The 19,327-nt window shown below is 41.1% G+C and overlaps 1 protein-coding gene across 9 annotated transcripts in view; it reads right to left on the reverse strand.

Annotated features, from left to right (window-relative positions):
* The window catches only part of mef2d (myocyte enhancer factor 2d), a 143,865-nt gene that overhangs the window by 33,232 nt on the left and 91,306 nt on the right, over positions 1-19,327 (reverse strand). For all 9 annotated transcript variants that reach the window (XM_039804959.1, XM_039804962.1, XM_039804955.1 and 6 more), the window contains exons 5-6: positions 12,634-12,862; positions 7,257-7,310 (exon numbers count right to left, since the gene is read on the reverse strand). In XM_039804959.1, coding sequence (XP_039660893.1) covers positions 7,257-7,310; positions 12,634-12,862 — 283 coding nt within the window. The remainder of the gene's footprint in view (positions 1-7,256; positions 7,311-12,633; positions 12,863-19,327) is intronic.

Below are 19,327 nucleotides of genomic sequence, written 5' to 3' on the forward strand. Positions count from 1 at the left end.
AATAAGGAAAGCGTGAATAAAGAGAGAAAGAGAGAGAGGCGAGACATTGGTAGAGTGGAACAAAAAGCAGAAAGGATAGGTGTGGAAGGTAAGGGGAGAAGGAAAAGGACAAGGAGAAAAGCAGAGGAAAGAGGGGAAAAAAAGAGAAAGAAGACAAAGTTTGAGAAAGAAAGAAAAGTGGAAGAGATGAAAGACAGAGCAAAGGAAGAAGTGGGGGCGGGGGGAGATGGAGGGAAGAGAGGGAAGGATGAAAGGAGACAGCAAGAGGAGAGGATGAAATATTGATAGGAAACGGGGTAGAAGAAGGGGACGGAGGAATTAGGAGAGCAGAAATGAGGGAAAAGACAATAAAGAGAGAAAGAGGCGAGACATTGGTAGAGTGGAAGACAAAGAACAAAGGACAGAGTGCGGGAGGTACGGGGAGAAGGAGAAAGGAGAGAGGAGGAGGCAGGGAGAGATAAGTGACAGAGGCGACAGAGCGATGAGGAAGCAGCCGGCTGGATCAGGTCACCCTGAGCGGCGCTCTGGGATGAAAAGGTTTCGTGTTTCCACACGCGAAGGAGGCGGGACTTTGTTACAGCGAGCTGCCTGGGATCCTGAACGCAACATTCAATTTCAATTCAATTCAATTTATAGCGTCAAATCATAACAGGAGCTAATCCAGGACGCTTTACAGATAGAGTAGGTCTAGAACACGCTCTGTCATTTACAAAGACCCTGACAACTGCCTCCCAGAGCCAGCATTTGGTGCAACAGCTGCGAGGAAAAACTTCTTTTTAGAAAAACAGGCAGACCCAGGCTGCGTTCAAAACCGTTCCCTCGTTCACTCACTCGCTTTCTCCTGTACGGTGTTTACTAAACCCTCCTGTTGTCCTCGGGTCCCATTTGACCCACTTTCAAAAAGTTTCTGTATCAGGAACTTGGGGTTTCTTTCAACCACACTGTCAAAATCTATAACAATGGATGTTTCCGTACGAGGCTCTTCACAAGTTAAATAAATGATCGGTTCACTGCCTGTGTTTTATTCAATTTTAAAAGCATTTGAAAATGTAGAAAAAGATGACAAAAATGTCGGAAAGAGCTTCAAAAACGTGGGGGGAAAAAAACAAAAAAAACATTAAAAATAAATTTAAAAAACGCAGAAGAAAAAAAAACGACAAAAACATCAGGAAAAGCGACAAAAGTGTCGAAAAGTCGACCACAACGTTGAAAATAAGTTTTTTTTGTTTTTATTTTTTTGGGGCTTTTCCCTTTATATCAAAGTGGACAGATATGAAAGGGGGAGAGAGATGGGGGATGACACGCAGCAAAGGGCAGCAGGTCAGATTCAAACCCTGCGCCGCTGCAGGACTCAGCCTACATGGAGCGAACGCTCTTACTGGTGCAATTGACATGGATACATGGAAACAGATTATGGCTAATAATGGTAAATATATTAAGGAAGCTAGGGGGAAATGTATTCAGTATAAAATATTGCACCAGTACTACTGGACACCATATAGGCTTTTCAAAATAGGACTAATAAGTACCAACACATGTTGGAAATGTAAAGCAGAGAGGGGCACCTTTTTGCATCTCATTTGGGAATGCTCTATAGTCAAACCATTTTGGCATAACATATTGGAATTCTTAGGGACATGGGCAGGAGTAACCATGCCAATATCTCCAAGACTATGCCTTTTGGGAGATAAAAGAGTAATGCCAAACCCTGACAAAAAGCACATATTCAGCCCTGATGGTTGAGATGGCCTCTGCTGCCAGAATTATACTGAGACACTGGAAATCACCCATAAACCCAACAATGCAGGAGTGGAAACTACCCATGAGTGAGACAGCATCATATGAGGTTATGCTGGCTAGGATAAGGAGCCAAGAGCCTGGGACTCTGGGGATCTGGGATTACTTTATGGTCCACCTGACCTCTAACTAGTAGCCTGATTATGGGACTGTAACCAGATTTTTATGCCATCTCTATTTAATTTACTGACATTTTGTTTGATTGTTCTATTTAAGTAATACTACTGTACTTTCTGTCTTTCTCATTTTTCCACACTCCTTGTGACCAGGATATCTTTGACTGAAATGTTATTTCACTACGTGACCTCTTTGTCTTGTGTAAGCTGCACCATGCGAGCTGTTGTTTGTAAAATTTGCAAATAAAAATTTAAATTACAAGAACTTTAGTGTAAAATGAACATAACGTGCCAGGATCAGAACGTAAAGCCTAATGATGGAAATATTGCCCTAACGCTGTTTGGCTGCTGGTTTTTCAACATCCCGATAGAAATGTTATAGAAAAAATAGATACAGAGAGACATTTTTATACCGTTTTGGCGATTATACAGTACAGGCCAAAAGTGTGGACACACCTTCTCATTCAATGAGTTTCCTTTTTATTTTCAGAACTATTTACATTGTAGATTCTCACAGAAGGCATCAAAACTATGAATGAACACATATGGAATTATGTACTTAACAAAAAAGTGTGAAATAACTGAAAACATGTCTTATATTTTAGATTCCTCAAAGTAGCCACCCTTTGCTTTTTTATTAATAAGGGAACAAATTCCACTAATTAACCCTGACAAAGCACACCTGTGAAGGTAAAACCATTTCAGGTGACTACCTCATGAAGCTCATTGAGAGAACACCAAGGGTTTGCAGAGTTATCAAAAAAGCAAAGGGTGGCTACTTTGAGGTACATAATTCCATATGTGTTCATTCATAGTTTTGATGCCTTCAGTGAGAATCTACAATGTAAATAGTCATGAAAATAAAGAAACACATTGAATGAGAAGGTGTGTCCAAACTTTTGACCTGTACTGTATATACAGTACATAAACATACACATATACTGTGTATATATCGTCATATGGCCTAGGCCCAGCAGCAGCATGTTAACACAAGTTGTCAACTGATGCTGAAAGTAACAACAAGTAACATGATAAAGCGAAGACTTTTAATATGCGACTCATTCATTTTAACCCTCTGAGGACCAAAGATGCACCGGCGAGTCCAAGAGAGGTTTGACAACACTCCCACTCAAAAAGCGATATTGCAAAATTTCATTTTTTTACTATTTCATTCATATATTACGTTACCTTTGTGAACCCCAAGACTTTTGTAAACTCACTTGAAGCACCAAAACAATTGAGTTTAGGTATGTTTTCACAAGAGATTTGAGATATATTTCCGCTTTAGGGCCAAATTATCTGTTTACACGTTGTACTGGAACAATTTCGGTCAACACTAAACAGAAAGCTGAGTTTGTTCTGAACGGTTTGATGTGGAACAGAGAATGAAGATCAGAACATAGGCAAATTGAATCCCTCCCTCCCTTTCCGCTAAAGCCCAAAACGGTCTCCTAAGCCCCTCCCCCCACAAGGGAGATTGACTGCGTGTGCATGAGCAGCGATTGACACACAGTTAGACACCCCCCCCTGGCCCTGATTGGTGCATCTGAACAGGGAGCGGTGGATTTTTGCAAATCGCACTACAGGCTGTAGGTGGTGCCAGATTGGTTTTTTTTAATTACCAGTTTCATGTAGTTTTACTGGAACATAGGGTCAGTTTCAGCAAATGTGACCAGAAAGTTAGTTTTATAAGTCTTACCTTATAAGTCTGCACCTTTAAAGGAAGTTAGATTTCAACAGTTTCAGCAACAGAATAAAAGATGTGACGCATTTTTCCAAGACTGACACAGGAGGCTGGAAAACTACCAGGGAAATAAAATTACTTTATATTGACGTTTCTTTAAAAAAAAATAAAAAAATACTTTACACTGTGATTGGAATATCGTGTTCCAAAAGTAGTGATTTGATCTCGTGACATTACAATGCACTTCCGCTCTTTAAAATGACCAAAAATGATCTCTCAACAACTCTCGTGCATTGATCAGACGCCAACTTTTAAGAGCCCTGTTTCAGAGAACGCATTTCATTAATAGCCTTCAAACTTTTAATCCCAATATTGAGACTTGGCTTTGGCTTATTCCTCTGATACAGTGCAGGGAAGTTAATATAAATGTATCGATTTCTTTTGGCCAACCTTACCCTGAGACAATACGTTTATCAAGTGAATATAGAAAGAAAAAAAGAAAAACCTTCCTTCCCACCATATCTATTACAACAGGCTGGCTGGCAGTATCTGTCCGGGCTAATGGGATTTAAGGGGAGAGCTCTGGCCAGTGTCAAAGTCACCTCTGAGGAGAGTCCTGTGCCAAGAGAAGGGACAGTTGGCTGAGGGGAGGGGGGGGGGGTGGTGGGGCGGTAGATTATTCCAGAGAGAAGACGAGGGGGAACAGCTGAGAGAGACAGGATGAGAGGGGGAGGGAGGAGCAGCGGGTGAAGACGGGGAAAGAGTTAAGCTGAGGAGCTGTCAGGATCCCAGGCTTTCTTCCATTTGGTGTCGTCGTTACCGCGGCTGCACAGTATACCGTTTCCATATCCCCATCGTGAGATCAACCGCCGCAACCACCAAATCGCAGAAGGCGGCGACATGTCGCCAAAGAAGAGATTTATCAGTAGAAAACGGCACTTTAAGATATAACTGTCACGTTTTTTTTAGTGCCTTTTATATTCAATTCAATGTTCAATCTGTTAAATTAAAGCAGGATGGAAATGATTTCCTCTCATTTGTTTTAAATTCAACAAGTCATTTCTTGTATTTTAGCAGAATACTGACCGCGGCAGAAATGTAAAATGGCATTAACAGGCGTATAGTTATTGCTATATTCAACAATGTTATCGAGGGCTGGGCAATATACAGTATCGATATTATATCGATATCGTGACATCAGACTGGATATCGTCTTAGATTTTGGATATCGTAATAACGTGATATGACAAGGGTTGTCTGTCCTTGGTTTAAATGGCTAGATTACAGTAAAGTGATGTCATTTTTTTAATTTACCAGACTGTTCTTGCTTTTCTATTATTTGCCTTTACCCACTTAGTTATTATATACACATTAATGATGATTATTTATCAAAAATCTCATTGTGTAAATATTTTTTTGTAAGCACCAATTGTCAACCCTACAATATCACCGCGATATGGATATCGAGGTATTTGGTCAACAATATTGTGATATTAGATCTTTTTCATATCGCCCAGCTCTAATGTTATCCCATATTTCCTTCGTCTACGCGTTACATCGTTACAGTAAAGATTTCACATTACTGACTCTAATATTTGGGCTCCTGGCATCATTTTAAACCAGCTGGTTTCAAGTCAAAGATATAACAGACTGGTAAAGGTTTTGCCTGGTTCCAGACGTCTGAATCACCACCCACGTCTCTGCGTCTGTTCCAATGATTCAAATGACGTCTGCTGTTGTGCTCACTGACGGCTGTTTCCCCCCGCCCCCCGGTTGGATAGACAATCAGCCAATCACAGCTTTGTGTGCAGGATTAAGAATGTGGCTGTCTACGCCCATTCAAAATGGCCACAAAGATGGACGCGGCTGTAAACCCATAACAACTCTCAAAAGTGAACGTATTTCTTTAATCTTTGTGAAAAAAAACGTTCAAGGCCCTGAATAATTATATTCTCTGAATAAACTGTGTGAAAAGAAGTAGCAATTCTGTCTCAGAAACTACATTTCTTCAAGAATTCAAGGTAACACTTACAAATAATTGCTATACAAATTGTATTTTGGGAGTGGAGAATTCCTTTTAAAAAAGGACATTTGTCAACACACAGAGGAGGACATTCACGGAGCTCTCAGAGTCAGATATCTCGGCACATTAAACCGAAACTGCCTGCATGGCTGCATACCAACACGAGTAAGTGGGGAAATGTGTTTCTGTGACCTTTTAATGTTTACACAAGGTGACGAGGAAAACACAATTCCAACTGGCAAACTAATTTGTTTAGATCATTGATCTACAACAAAATTGTGGAATGAATATTTTCAGCAGTCATGTGGGAGTCATATTCAAATTAAATTCAAGCAAATGTTGAACTGGTGACAGTAGCAAAGTGTCGAGCTCACTTTCAGGTTTTTGGACCAGCGGGCAGACAGCGGACCAGCTCTGTAATATTATCACATTTTTAAGATATTCTACTTAATTCCGGTTTCTGAGTCTCACTTTTGAAAACCGCAACGACACAAACCAGCTGGGGAGCATTCAAAAAGAGGTTTTCGGTTTCAGATCCTCTTTTCAAACTCTCTCCTCCCGTTTCTCCCCCACAACCTGAAACTCGTTCTGTTCTTTGGACCGTTTACAAGCAGCTTGCACTGCGAAACCCTCAGCTGTCGCCAGTCAACAGGTGTTGTCGTGCTTGTGTGTAGCATGTCTGTGTGTGTGTGTGTAGTCAGTGTGCGAGTTGCCATGCAGAAAGTATTCTGCGGCGCTCTGCCTGCGAGCCAGATTCGAGTCAAACGATTTTCCTTTTAAAAAGTCCAGCTAAAATACAGACATCAGAATGAGGGCATTGTGGGTGACATACTGTGTGCGTGTGTTTGTGTCAGTACAAACTCAATTGTTCTTAAAGGGTAACTTCAGGGTTTTTTCAACTTGGACCCTATTTCCCTATGTTTTTGTGTCTAAGTGACTGATGGGAACAACAACCTTTGACATTGGTCCAGTATTAAGTGAGAACGCTGCAGTTGCCAGCGGCCAAACAAGCTACAATGTTACGTTAATAGGACAATTGTCCAGCTTGTATTTACCTTCACTAAAGTGCTCGATTTGACACTGACAGGCTCAGATTAATATTCTAAATGTCTGACGACATTATGGAAAGGATTTCTAAGGAGGTCGACCTTTCTGTTGAAGAGTAAGATCCTTTTTTTAAACATAAAAACATCTGTGAAATTGCGTTCACTAAACCCACCAGACTCCATGTAAATAAACAGTCATTTTAGCATCGTAAAATACACTTCAAAGTACACAGAAACAAAATGGTCGCTTTGGGCTGTCTTTGGTCTATAGTTTTGGTTGAAATAAAAACATAGTTTCACTGATTTACATGTGAAAACATGCTGGCTCCATACACACTAAAAGTATTGCTTTTTTTAAATGCAGTCTGGTGGGTTTAGTGCACATGGCCCCATAGGGTTACATTGCAGCCCGGTTTGCCGCTGCTGGTCAGCGTTCTCAGTTAATACTGGACACATTTCAAAGATTGTTGTTCCCATCAGTCACTTACACACAAAACATAGGGAAATAGGGTCCAGGCTGACGGAAAAAAGAAGAAGCAAAGTTACTCTTTAAAAACGTAGAGCAAGAACAACACAAAATGACTACTTACGGACTGGACTCGGGCACGCTCCATTGGAGTTCCCCATGTCTCCCAACAGAGCTCCTGTAACAGAACACATCACGGCCATCAAACATAACACCATTCATTTTTATTTCATTTAATATCAAACAATTAATCTGAACAACGCTAATCTAAAAACTCTGCACATCCCATTTTGAAATATGTCATTAAATCAAGTATGTCATTAAAAAAGTGCTTCTGCTATCCACAATCACTTCAGTCTGTGAAGGACCATAAGTGGTATCAATTCTATTACCAGGTAATTTCTAAGTGCCCGTTTCACCAGTTATCAATGGTACCTATGTCATGTTTGGAGAGAGAAAAAAAAAATCATCGCACTCGTTTTAAATTGTGGAGAAAAAAAAAGATTAAGTAGCATTTGAAATACAAGATTGTTGAAAATGCAGGATCTTAATTGGCAGTAACATTAAACAGAACTGCCAATCAACTAACTGAGTGACGCTCTGAGGTGCAGGCCATTTTTTTTTTCCCCCAATCTTTGGTTCGCCTGGTCTCCTTGTGTGATAATGCTTGTAACGCTGCTATGCACAATCAAGTTATGCAGGGATGCCACATGAATGTATACATTGTTATAGGACTATAAAGACAAGAGAAAAAACTAAACCGAAATGAAATGTTACAGAAATGTATTGAAATTGCACAGGGAACAATCATGATCAAGACTTCGGGGTTTTGAAAAAACTGGTCTTCCAAGTCTTGGAAATCAGGGGAAACAATAATCAGCGCCTTTCTCCGCGTTAAGTACTGGTGCTATGATACGGCTGAGTGCAGACTGCGATATTCCCACTGCTGATGCTATGACTGTTTGAAATGATCCTGAAGTGGAAGATCGATGATATAGACTAACAGTAGACCGACGTTCTTCAAAGCTGCACTAATTTTTTTTTTCATTTTTGTCAAATAACAGTGAAAGGGGTCGGATGCGGTGACATACCCAACAACAACTTTACTGTTTTGGGTCGGTCAATGTTGAGTTCCAGCAGACAAAAATACATGAAAATCAATTGCTGGGGCGCCTGGATAGCTCACCTGGTGGAGCGTGCACTCCATGTACAAAGGCTAAGTCCATGTTGCAGCGGCCGCAGGTTCAACTCCAACCTGCGGCCCTTTGCTGCATGTGATTCCCCCCCCCTCTCTCTCTCACCCCTTTCACATCTTCAGCTGCCCTATATAATGAAGGCCTAAAATGGCCAAAAAATGATCTTAAAAAGTCAAAAGTAGGGCAAAGTGCTCCGTCCCTGACCAACAACAGCCGATATATTTTGTTACAGCACAATATCTCTTTATACCTTTATCTTCATTCAAACATGTTTCTTCCAAAGCAGCAGACTGTATTCTTCTGCACTGACAGGTTTTAGAATCTTTTGGTGGTACAGATTCAAGTTTTTCGCTCAAAATGTTGAACTCTTTAAAAAGGCAGAAACTTGGTCATTTGGGAAGACAAAAAAAAAAATAAGATCTGGCTGGACAGAAGCACAGAAAAATACCAATAAGCAAACACGATGAACCCAACATGTGTGGTACAGCCGAGTATTTGCACGGCTGAGGTAATGAGAGGGGAGGAGGGAGGGAGGAGGAGGAGGAGGAGGGAGGAGGAGGAGGAGGAGGAGGAGGAGGGAGGGAGGGGGAGGGGGAGGAGGGAGGGCTTCCATTACGGCTATGTGAAACCCTCTTGCCTTCGGAGAACGCCACGTTATGAAAGATGCTGTAATGCATTTGTTGCACGTTACATCACCTAATTCTGACTTACAATGAGATTACGCTGGTTGGAACAAAGCTTGATAAGTAACCTTGTCTGAGACGCAAAAATGGGGCACAAATCCTTTTAGTCAGAGGGTGAAGGATTGGTTCGCCACGCGGAGGTAGCGGGCGCACACAGGAGTGCACCAGCCAGCCTCAGCCACGGAAAATAATGGATTTCTGTCACTGTGGGGCCGTGTGCACGACTGACAGGTAACCGAGCGTGGAGACTGGACATCAATACACAGACACGCTCTCCCTTCTTTGGTCATTTTGAGCCTTGTTGACTCAGAGAATGTCTATAAAAATGTTCTTCTACATACCCAACACACAGGAAATAGGTGTTTAGGCAACCATAAGATGGCTAAAAATCATCTAAAAGCTAAAACATTTGGCAATCAGCGCTTTGACAGACGTGTGGAAGATAACAACCAAACTGGACTGGAAACGGACCTTTATTTCCATAGGACAGATGAAGACATGAAAGGGGAGAGAGGGGGGGAGAATGACATGCAGCAAGGGGCAGCAGGTCGGAGTTGAATCCGTTACCGCTGCGTCGAGGAGTAAACCTCTACACATGTGCGCCTGCTCTACCAACTGAGCTAACCCGGCCACACTGGACTGGAAACTTGGCAAATAATGTCCGAAAAAATTGGTTGCGTGCAGAAACCTTGCACACTGAGTCCGATGCGTGTTAATTAATCCGCGGCGAAAGATTCCGCAAAGACAATCCAAAATGGGACGCTGCTGTCGCTCTGCCTCTCTCTACCTCTCCCTCACTTCATCCCTCGCTTCTAACGTTACCTCTCTCTCTGTCTGCCTGCCTGCCTGTCTGTCTGTCCTCTCTGCCTGCGTCTTCTTGCATTCGGCACCGCGGCTCATTCCTGTCTCATTCCATAAAACTGTTCAACAATTCACAGCCGTGTGTGAGATAACTCTCTCATTACAATATTGCACTATTGTGCTACTTGCACACTGTCTCCTTCATATTTCATATCTAATATTATACTTGTATTTTATTTTGTGATATATACTATGTATGTAGGTTGCAAATGTTATTCTAAACATGTATATACATGTACATTCTTGTTCATTCATCTAAGTATATTTTTCAGTAGTTCTGGCATTTTTCATCTTTGCTATCCTATTTTATTCAATCTTATTTTTTTAATCTTATTTAGAATTTCTAGTATATTTCTTGGATTTTGGTTTGTGTGCGAGTAAGAATGTGCGTATGTCCTTGGTAACTTGCTGCTTGTAACAGAGTCATTTCCCAATTTGGGATTAATAAAGTCCATCCATCCATCCATCCATCCATCTGAAAGAGTTGCGCTGCATTCTCTCTCTCTGTCTCCACCGCTACACTGTTGCTCTCCTTTTTCTGTCTGTGTTCCCATATTCCCCTCTTCCATCCGACCTGTTGTCAGTAGACTGGCTGAGTTATGAAATGAGACGTTACACTCTGCAAGCGTCTTTCTGTGCTGCATTTCTGGATAGGCTCATACCTTCTCCTTGTCAAAACACATCGAAATGATCGCTACGGATGTGAACGCAAATGCACAAGTTTTTGTTTTTTTTAATGACGGAGGAAATTTCCGGAGGCAGCGTGTAAACATGATTGACACAACGTGAGGTCGCATTTCTTTTTTAAATTTCGGACTCAAGTGTGCAAGGACCCTTTAGCCTGCACAGGTTTAAACTGTCGCACGAGAGGTTGACCGACGCTGCTGATTAGCATTTGACGCAATATGAACCACCACAGAAGCAGAGTTTGCAGTGTCCACGTAGTCTCTTTGAAGTTCTTTCTCCAGTGTTTTCCTCAGACTGAGAAATCAACAAAAGTAAACTTATAACCATTGAATTATAAGAGCTGCGTATGTGTTAACACACGTCTTAAAGCCACTGAGGTACAGTTGCATTAGACATACTTCACATTTATTTGTAAAATTAAAAAAAAAAACACGATAGGGGAAATGTAGAGTGGACCTTCTTCAGCCTGCTGTTTACCTCTGAATGTACAGTAACGTTCTATAATCCTTGTTTGCCAACAGATTACTTCTAATGCTGGCTGGAAAGATTAGTGTCTTAGATTTATATTCTCTTTAAGTCTTCTCTGGAGGAGATGGAGACGGAATGTTTAACTCTCGTTTCGTCTTCCCGTCGACCATGCAACCGTTTTTCTGGGTCAAATCTTTTTTTTTTTTTTTACATTTGACACTTTTGTCGCTTTTATCCAAGTTTTTTTGGTCACTTTTTCCAATGTTTTTGTTGATTTTTTTTTCCATCTGCACCTTTTGACGGTTTTGGAGCTTTTTTCCCCGACATTTTTGTCACTTTTTTTTGACGTTCTTTTATTCATTTTTGTTTTCAAATGCTGTAAAATGGAATAAAACATCCACATGCAATGAAAGTAGTGACCTGATCATTTATTTTACCTGTGAAGAGTAATGGCTGTATGGAAGCATCCACGTTACTTGTTATTTTTTTTGACAATTTGGTTGAAATAAACCCAAATTTCTGATATGGAAACTTTGTAGAAAACGGGTCACATTTGAGCCAAGGACAACAGGAGGGTTAACACTAGAGCTGGGCAATATATAGATATTATATCGATATTGTGATATGAGACTAGATATAGTCTTAGATTTTGGATATCGTGATATGACGTAAGTGTTGTCTTTCCTGGTTTTAATGGCTGCATTACAGTAGAGTAATTTACACTTACCAGACTGTTCTAGCTTTTCTATTATTTGCCTTTACCCACTTAGTTATTATATACACATTAATGCTGATTATTTATCAAAAATCTCATTGTGTAAATATTTTTTTCTAAGCACCAATTGTCAACCCTACAATACCACCGCAATATCGATATTGAGGTATTTGGTCAACAATATCGTGATATTAGATTTTTTCCATATCGCCCAGCTCTAGTTAACACAATACTCCCATGCTTATATGCACGTTAAAAGGCACCGCTGATCATTGTACTATCAAATCTTTCATTGAGCTCTTCTCTTCAGTTTGGACTGAAGGAACACTTAAAGCCACCAGTACTGACTGCAACGTACATACAGACATGTGAGTATTGTTTTAAGGAGGGCTTGAAAAACGGAATCCATCCTTTAAATTGCTGATTTAAACAGAAGTCTGAGTTTCTTCATGTTTTGAAACGTGTCTCTCCACTTTGCTGTTTGCGCACGGCAACAGAACGGCTGTCACTCAAACAGTGTGGGCGGCACTCTGAAGTTGTTTTTTCTTCTTCAGGTTTATTTGTGGAGAAGTTTCGAAGTTTTTGTCAGACTTTGTTTGTTTTTTTCCCCCCCTTCTTCTTCAATTCATGTCAAACTGCCGCTGCTGCTTTCAGAAATGCAAAACTCATCAGTTGCTGAGCATCAGAGGCTTTTTCAAGGAGAGCGCTACCAGATCCCTTGGCATTCAAAACAGTAAATGAAAAAATCTGTAATATAATAAACTGGATGGATAAATCAGCAGCTGAGAGAAGGAAAAAAAAAAAAACTGGACTGTTTTATTTATATGAAAATGATCCGAATGATTGATTTTACAGAAAGCAGCCCAGCTGCGTTTCGCCACCGTCTCTTACCTGCGCTGGCTGGTCGCTGTGGTAACCCTGGCGACACGGTGTTCCTCTGCAGAGCCGGTTGCTGTGGCGACAGGAGGCGGGGGTCTGTGAGGGTGGAGGTGACGTAGGAGGTGGTGGTGACCAGGGCGCCGCCGGGGTTGCTGCTGAACTGGAGGGCCGCCGCCGCCGCGTTCTGATTGGATACTGGCACGGTGACTGGCATGGAGAAGGTGGGCTGTGGGACTGTGGACTGGGGGAGAGAGAGGAAGAAGGCGGGGCTTAGACTGTTGTGTGCCTTCACACACACACACACACACACACACACACACAAACACACGCACAAGCACACGCTCAGTTTCAGCATGCGAGGTGACTTGGTGGAAAAGCCAAAAAGCTGTGCCGCCTTTCACATCTCATGCCAGGTTAGGACTGGTGTCGCAGCAGCGGGTTATTGCGTCGGGTTATTGGTGACATTGCAGCTCCATCCCACCACCCCCAGTGACGCGTGCCCCTCACCGGGCGCGTTAGGAAACATCCTACTGGGTGTGAGAGCCGGGCCGGGATCTAGGCATTGGCATTTGCCAATAGGGGGGGGCCCAGTAACAGGGAAAAGTCAATATATATTATTTTTTTATAGCTTTAAAAATCTTTTTAAAATGTAAATTTCCAATCTCACACTTCATCTGAGCTTGTATATATATTTTTAAGTGTACGCATTATTTTATTGTTTGAATAAAAAGTATAGTAAAGTTTAAAAAAAACGTTTATGCGTTTCTGGTTCTGTACGCTAGCTAGCCACACGGCCACTTTTCTGGGATGCTTTATTCGGGTACAGCAAATCGGGGGGAAAAAAAATGGAAAAGAAGAAACAAAACAACAAAGAGGGGCTGGGCTGTACACAAGATTCTCTCAGGCCCTTCAAATAAGCCTAAATCAGATGCATTGAAACACCTAAATAAATACATCTGCATAATAATCACGTGGGCGGTTAAAAGTAATCTTTAGTCACCAAATAAAGTATTTGTTTTAAGTTTGGAAGGGGCCAGTTAAAATGCAGTAAGCCTGGCGTCATCTTTCCATTTAATCTGGTGAGAGTGCCGTCCATGTGAAAAACTACTATCTCAACATCTTGTGCTACTGCAAGGTAGGGCTGCACGCTATGAGGACAATATGTGATAACATCGTTGAATATCGCGATATTACTTGTGATAAATACTGAGTAAATAAGTGTACTCAGGTTTGCATTTCTGTCAGTATTCTGCTAAAATACAACAAATGGCTTGTTGAATTTAAAACAAACAAAATCATTTTTTTAACATTCTAGCTTGGAACGAATTTAACACTGAATTGAATATAAAACGCAACACTAAAAAAAGAATATCTACTCATATTATGAACAGAAAAAAAATCTCTGCGTGTCTTTCGCAATGTGTTTTTTGCGGCAGTTGATATTGCGATGACGATAAAAAAAAAAACGATATATTGTGCAGCCCTACTTAGGCGTAGGGTTGGGCATCATTTGGATTTGAACTATTCTGATTCCAATTGGGATTCTTCCTTTGGATTCTGGTTCTTATCGATTCTCGATTCAGATTCTTTGAAGGGTAGAGTAAAAAACAGGTCACATGCTTATTTCACAAATCAGAGGAAAGTTTTATTTTGATTTAATGGTGGGTTGCAGTTTTACCGGGCTTTTTCCAACATAAAATAAAGCCCCACCAGAGCGTCGCTTACTGTGCTCCATGGCTGCAACACAACAAGCGCCTGGCCGCTACGGGAACCAAAACTTGCCCATGTTAAATTGGGAACCCATGATCAGATTTGAAACCAAATCCTCCAAACGATTCCAGTAAAGAAACGATTCAACTGGGATCGTAATTTTTGAAAACGATTCCAAGTAGGAAATCGGTTCTGGATGCCCAATCCTACTTAGGCGTTGGCTGGTATAGGATTCTGACGGTTTGATATCACGGTATTGCTTTAAAATGTATTATTTTTTTAAATGTCTGGGTACAAAAAAAAAAACAGCATTTATTTCTCTCCATAAAAACACTGCACACTGGCAGGGAGAGCGATTTCTAAAGTGCACTTCCTGTCCTTACGTCCACTCATAAAAAAAAGCTCATACCTTAGGAACGGTATGAAAGAAAATGGTAGTGCTTTTGAAACGGTGACTTTTACAAACCACGGTATACCTTGAAAACGGTAACCGGCCCATGCCTAGCCCTACTGCAAGGCCTAATGTATCCTATTCCACCTGAGATTTCTCCAGCTCAAACTACTTCTTCTTCTTTTTGTATTCTTTAAATGGGCGACCTGGTCACCTGAGTCGACCTGTAAAAGTAGATGACCAGACAGCCCAGGGTCCTGGGAAACAAAAATCAAGGGCAAGAACCTCGGGTTGACCAGCCAAGCGACCCATTTCACCCTGTTCCAACTCAATCTGAAAGAAGGCCTTCTATATATAGAATATGGGCCAGCGCTGCACTGTACTGTGCTCAAAGTGCCTGGGACCCAGTTTAATGCAGAGGAGGACGAGGGCACCTTCCTGCCCTTGATCTCTGCCTCTTCTTCTTTTGCCGTGCCGTGTTTTGTAACTTTTGTTGTTGTTTTAGGGAGGGAGAGAAGTGAGAAAAGGGGAACAAAACGGCGAGATGAGTGAGAAGTATGTCTCACCAAAGCTGAGCGAGATGCTATGCTGCATTTGCCAACACTTTATTTTTAGGGTGCAACATCTCTGAATAATTTCCTAATCGTTTTGCAGGAAGTGAAAAGAGATACGTCATTTGGTCCCAATTATGAGAGACAATAGGGATTGATTTCCTCTGTGTTGATTTGGTAGTGGCGGCCCAGCATGGCAACATTTCTGCCGCCACGGTATCAGAAACAGGGCAGACGCACTATGTAGTCACGGTTGCTTTTTAAATGATCCTGCCGACATAATGTACCACCCCCCCCCCCTTTGGCTGCCGCTCACATTGCAATATAACAGCAAGTAGAACTAGTCAGAGGTTATTGGGCCCGTCCAGTTTAACTCCACATACTGTTGTGTTGATGGACTTTATTGTTAAAACGTTCGCTTTCTTCCGAGTCGACTATTAAATGAACAGCTCCACCAAGAGCGCCACCGCGGTGGGTCCGTTCTAATCGGGCAACGTTCAACTTGTCAGTTCTGTCAGCTCATCGTCCTGATATCACACATGTGGAAACATTCAAACGGTAAGTGAGTCAGTGTAATATAATATAAATTGGAAATAGTCTATAGATGTAATCATTTTAAAGGAAACACTGGACATCCTGATAAAACCTATGGTAAATGGAGGGATGGATTTTGGGGTTAAGAGTTAAGAGTTAGTGCTGAGGGGACGGAGGTGTGTAAACACCGAGCATACAGCACGAGAGAAGATACATTTATTGTCTGAGGGGGGCCAAGCGGAAAACGTTTCACTTTTTAGGTCTGACCAACAGGACGGGACTAAGGGTCTTTGCTCAATTCATTTTGATAGAACACGAGGGAATTGAACCGTCACATTTTGTGCTACTCTTGTGTTATAGAATAATTGAAAAGAAATAAAGAAAACTATACTGTACATCCGTTGATGCATCTTCTGAATGACTAAATAGACGAGTTAATTAATATTAGCATCCAGGGCGACAGAGGACAGAGAAGTCAAGTCCTCAGTAATTTGTCATAATGTCATAATAATCCTTATTATGACATGAAGAATTTAAAAAGTTTACTTTTTACAATTACACACTTACACCTGACTGTTTGTAGGAGAAAACTAAGTAGATGAAATGGAAACCAAAATTAATTCAGTATAAGTCGCACAATACCATGAAGTAGAATGTTTAGCATATACAGAAAACATACATTTAAATTAGAGCTGGGCAATATATCGATATTATATCGATATCGTGATATGAGACTAGATATCGTCTTAGATTTTGGATATCGTATTTGTTAAAATTGTTGTAAAGTTATGTAATTTTCTGAACTTACCAGACTTTTGTAACTGTTCTATTATTTGCTTTTACCCACTTAGTCATTATAGCCACATTACTGATGATTATTTATCAAAAATCTCATTGTGTAAATATTTTGTGGAAGCACCAATAGTCAACACAACAATATTGTTGCGGTATCGATAGAGGTATTTGGTCAAAAATATGGTGATATTTGATTTTCTCCATGTCACCCAGCCCTAATTTAAGTTAAATTAATGAATACAATGTGAAGTTATGGGACTGATTTGAAATACTCTGACAATTGTAGGGAGGTTGGTTGGTGGCTAGTGAAAAACCACTTAGATGGTTTGGGTTCTGCTGGATGGATTTGGTAAATGACCTCAATTATTTATATTTTCTTATTATTTTATGGTTGCATCAATCTAATTCTAATCAGTCTCTTTTTTACCCAACTTATATTTCTCAAATATTCAATAATGGTCAGCCAGGATAGATGCACGTTCACATCGGAGGATTTGAAAATGAATTCCTGCTGGCTAGTTAGTTTGGTAAACAGGGTTTCTGCAGGTTTCACCAAGTCCAATTTAAGACTTGTTAAGACCTTTTTTAATTAATTTTAAGACCTATTTCACGACATTAAAGTACAACGAAATGCAGAGTCACAAACGTACTTGCAAAGTAAATAAATGTATTCAAAATGCATAAAAAGCGAGACGGAATAATAATAATAATAATCTCTACATATACAGCAAATTATATTTAGAGGAGCTAAAGAAAGAACTACAACACCACCGAATTAAAACATTTCAAAGAGCATTAGAGGTTGCGTTGCATGGATGTAGGAATATTAAGACCGGTTTAAAAACCTTTTAAGACACCGCGGAAACCCTGTGTAAAACTTTCTCCAGGCTCTTGACAAGTTCGAAATTTAGTTTAGGAGTCGAGACTCTTTATGGTACCCAAACTACAGCCATCTCCTCTGGATACCGGTCTTTTCATCGCCAGTCTGTAATGGCTATAATTTGTCCTCGTCTCCACAGGTCCTCCGTGATGGCGACAGCCTCTTGTTGCTAGGAGATTGGTGACATAACCAACAAAACCTCTTCACTCCTTCTCTAAATATGAATTTTAAATGGGTCCTCTCCCTGCTCTGCATTGTGCTCCGCTGAGCATTAATTCGGGTTTCTGGCAAATTACGAGCGATTTTTACATTTACCCACTCCAACTCCATTTAACACAGACGCTCCTAATAGCAGACAGGAGTCTTAATTGGCTGTTGCTTGTCGTCCTGCAGATTTAACACAGAGGCCGGGAGCCTCAGGAAGGGGAAAAAAAATTAATAAAAAGGTAAATAATTGACTAGGAGCTTTACTGGAGGCTCATGTGAGTAAGCTTGAGGACTCTTCTGTGTGAAGAGAACAAAAAGAGGGGAGAGTAAGCTAACCTATTTTCCCTCAGAGGAGCTCTCGCAACAAGGGTGCGTTTCCTGGATGCAAGGGTAAATCAGAATGAATTTAACTCGTGGCCTACTTTCCCTTTCCCTCCCTCTCTCTCTCTCGCCCTGGAAGCCTTTGAAAGTTTTTTTCTTCTTCTCTTTTTCAAGCAGCTGTGCATCTAAACACAGATGCAACATAAGAGATTGATTAGTCTAGATCAACGCGATCCACTTCCAGGATTGCTCCGGTGCTGGTGGAAACTTCGCCGGATGTCCTCCTTTTTGGCCGGATGTCTGTCCCCTTCTTCTTTCTCTGTGGTGGCGTTCTAACCTCCGGTGGATTTGTGAGGACTATGGTTAACTGCTCCTCAGATCTCTGCAGGGTAAATCCAGACAGCTAGCTAGACTATCTGTCCAATCTGAGTTTTCTGTTGCACAACTAAAACTACTTTTGAACGTACACATGTTCCACCAAAACAAGTTCCTTCCAGAGGCTATTTTGCAGAGGCACCGCGGCTCCGTCCGGCGCTTATCGACCGCCCAAGACGATTGTGATTGGTTTAAAGAAATGCCAATAAGCCAGAGCACGTTTTTCTCCCATCCAGGAATGCTGTGTGGACTAGCCAGACCCTCCTCAGCAGCGCTGTGGAGGAAGGTCTGGGCTAGTCCAATTCATTCAAATGAAATATGCAGCTCCGAAACACAAATTAGAAGAAAAGAAAAAAAGAGGGGTTATGTTACCGATGCTTTCATGGTATGGAATTACAAAATGAGCCTTAGGGTCACGCAGCACTTCCTGTAAATGTAATGCCTTAACACCGTGGTTCCTCAACTTTATCCCGTCAAGGCCCCCCAAGGATCCCCACTTGTCCCAAAGTCCCCTATCTGACAGGAGTTGCTTTTAGATCAACATAGTCATACACTCAGTGTGTTACTTATGGACGGAAATCTGAAGACTTTTCTTTTTGATGCTGCCTTTTTGTTTTTAAATCAAGTAATTTCTTACACACTTACATTGTATCTTTTATTCTTGATTTATACCCAAAACAATTTGGGTGCTCCGGTTTGGGTGTATTTTACAAGATCGGACATTAAAATCCTGATCTTGATTATTTTTGTTTTTACTTTAAAGTGACGTTAAAACGCTTCAGCACGGCTGACAAAAATGTCCCGATTAATTGGTTATTCATTCTGTAAGCCAAAAACCTGAACAGTGAATTAGCAGTGATCACTGGTGCAGCCGAAGCAGCGTTTTTAGGGTCATGTGTCACACATTCACACTGCGCCTCTACAGGAGACATTCGAGGCGTT

This window comes from Perca fluviatilis, chromosome 7, assembly GCF_010015445.1.
Source record: "Perca fluviatilis chromosome 7, GENO_Pfluv_1.0, whole genome shotgun sequence".
Lineage (NCBI taxonomy): Eukaryota > Metazoa > Chordata > Actinopteri > Perciformes > Percidae > Perca > Perca fluviatilis.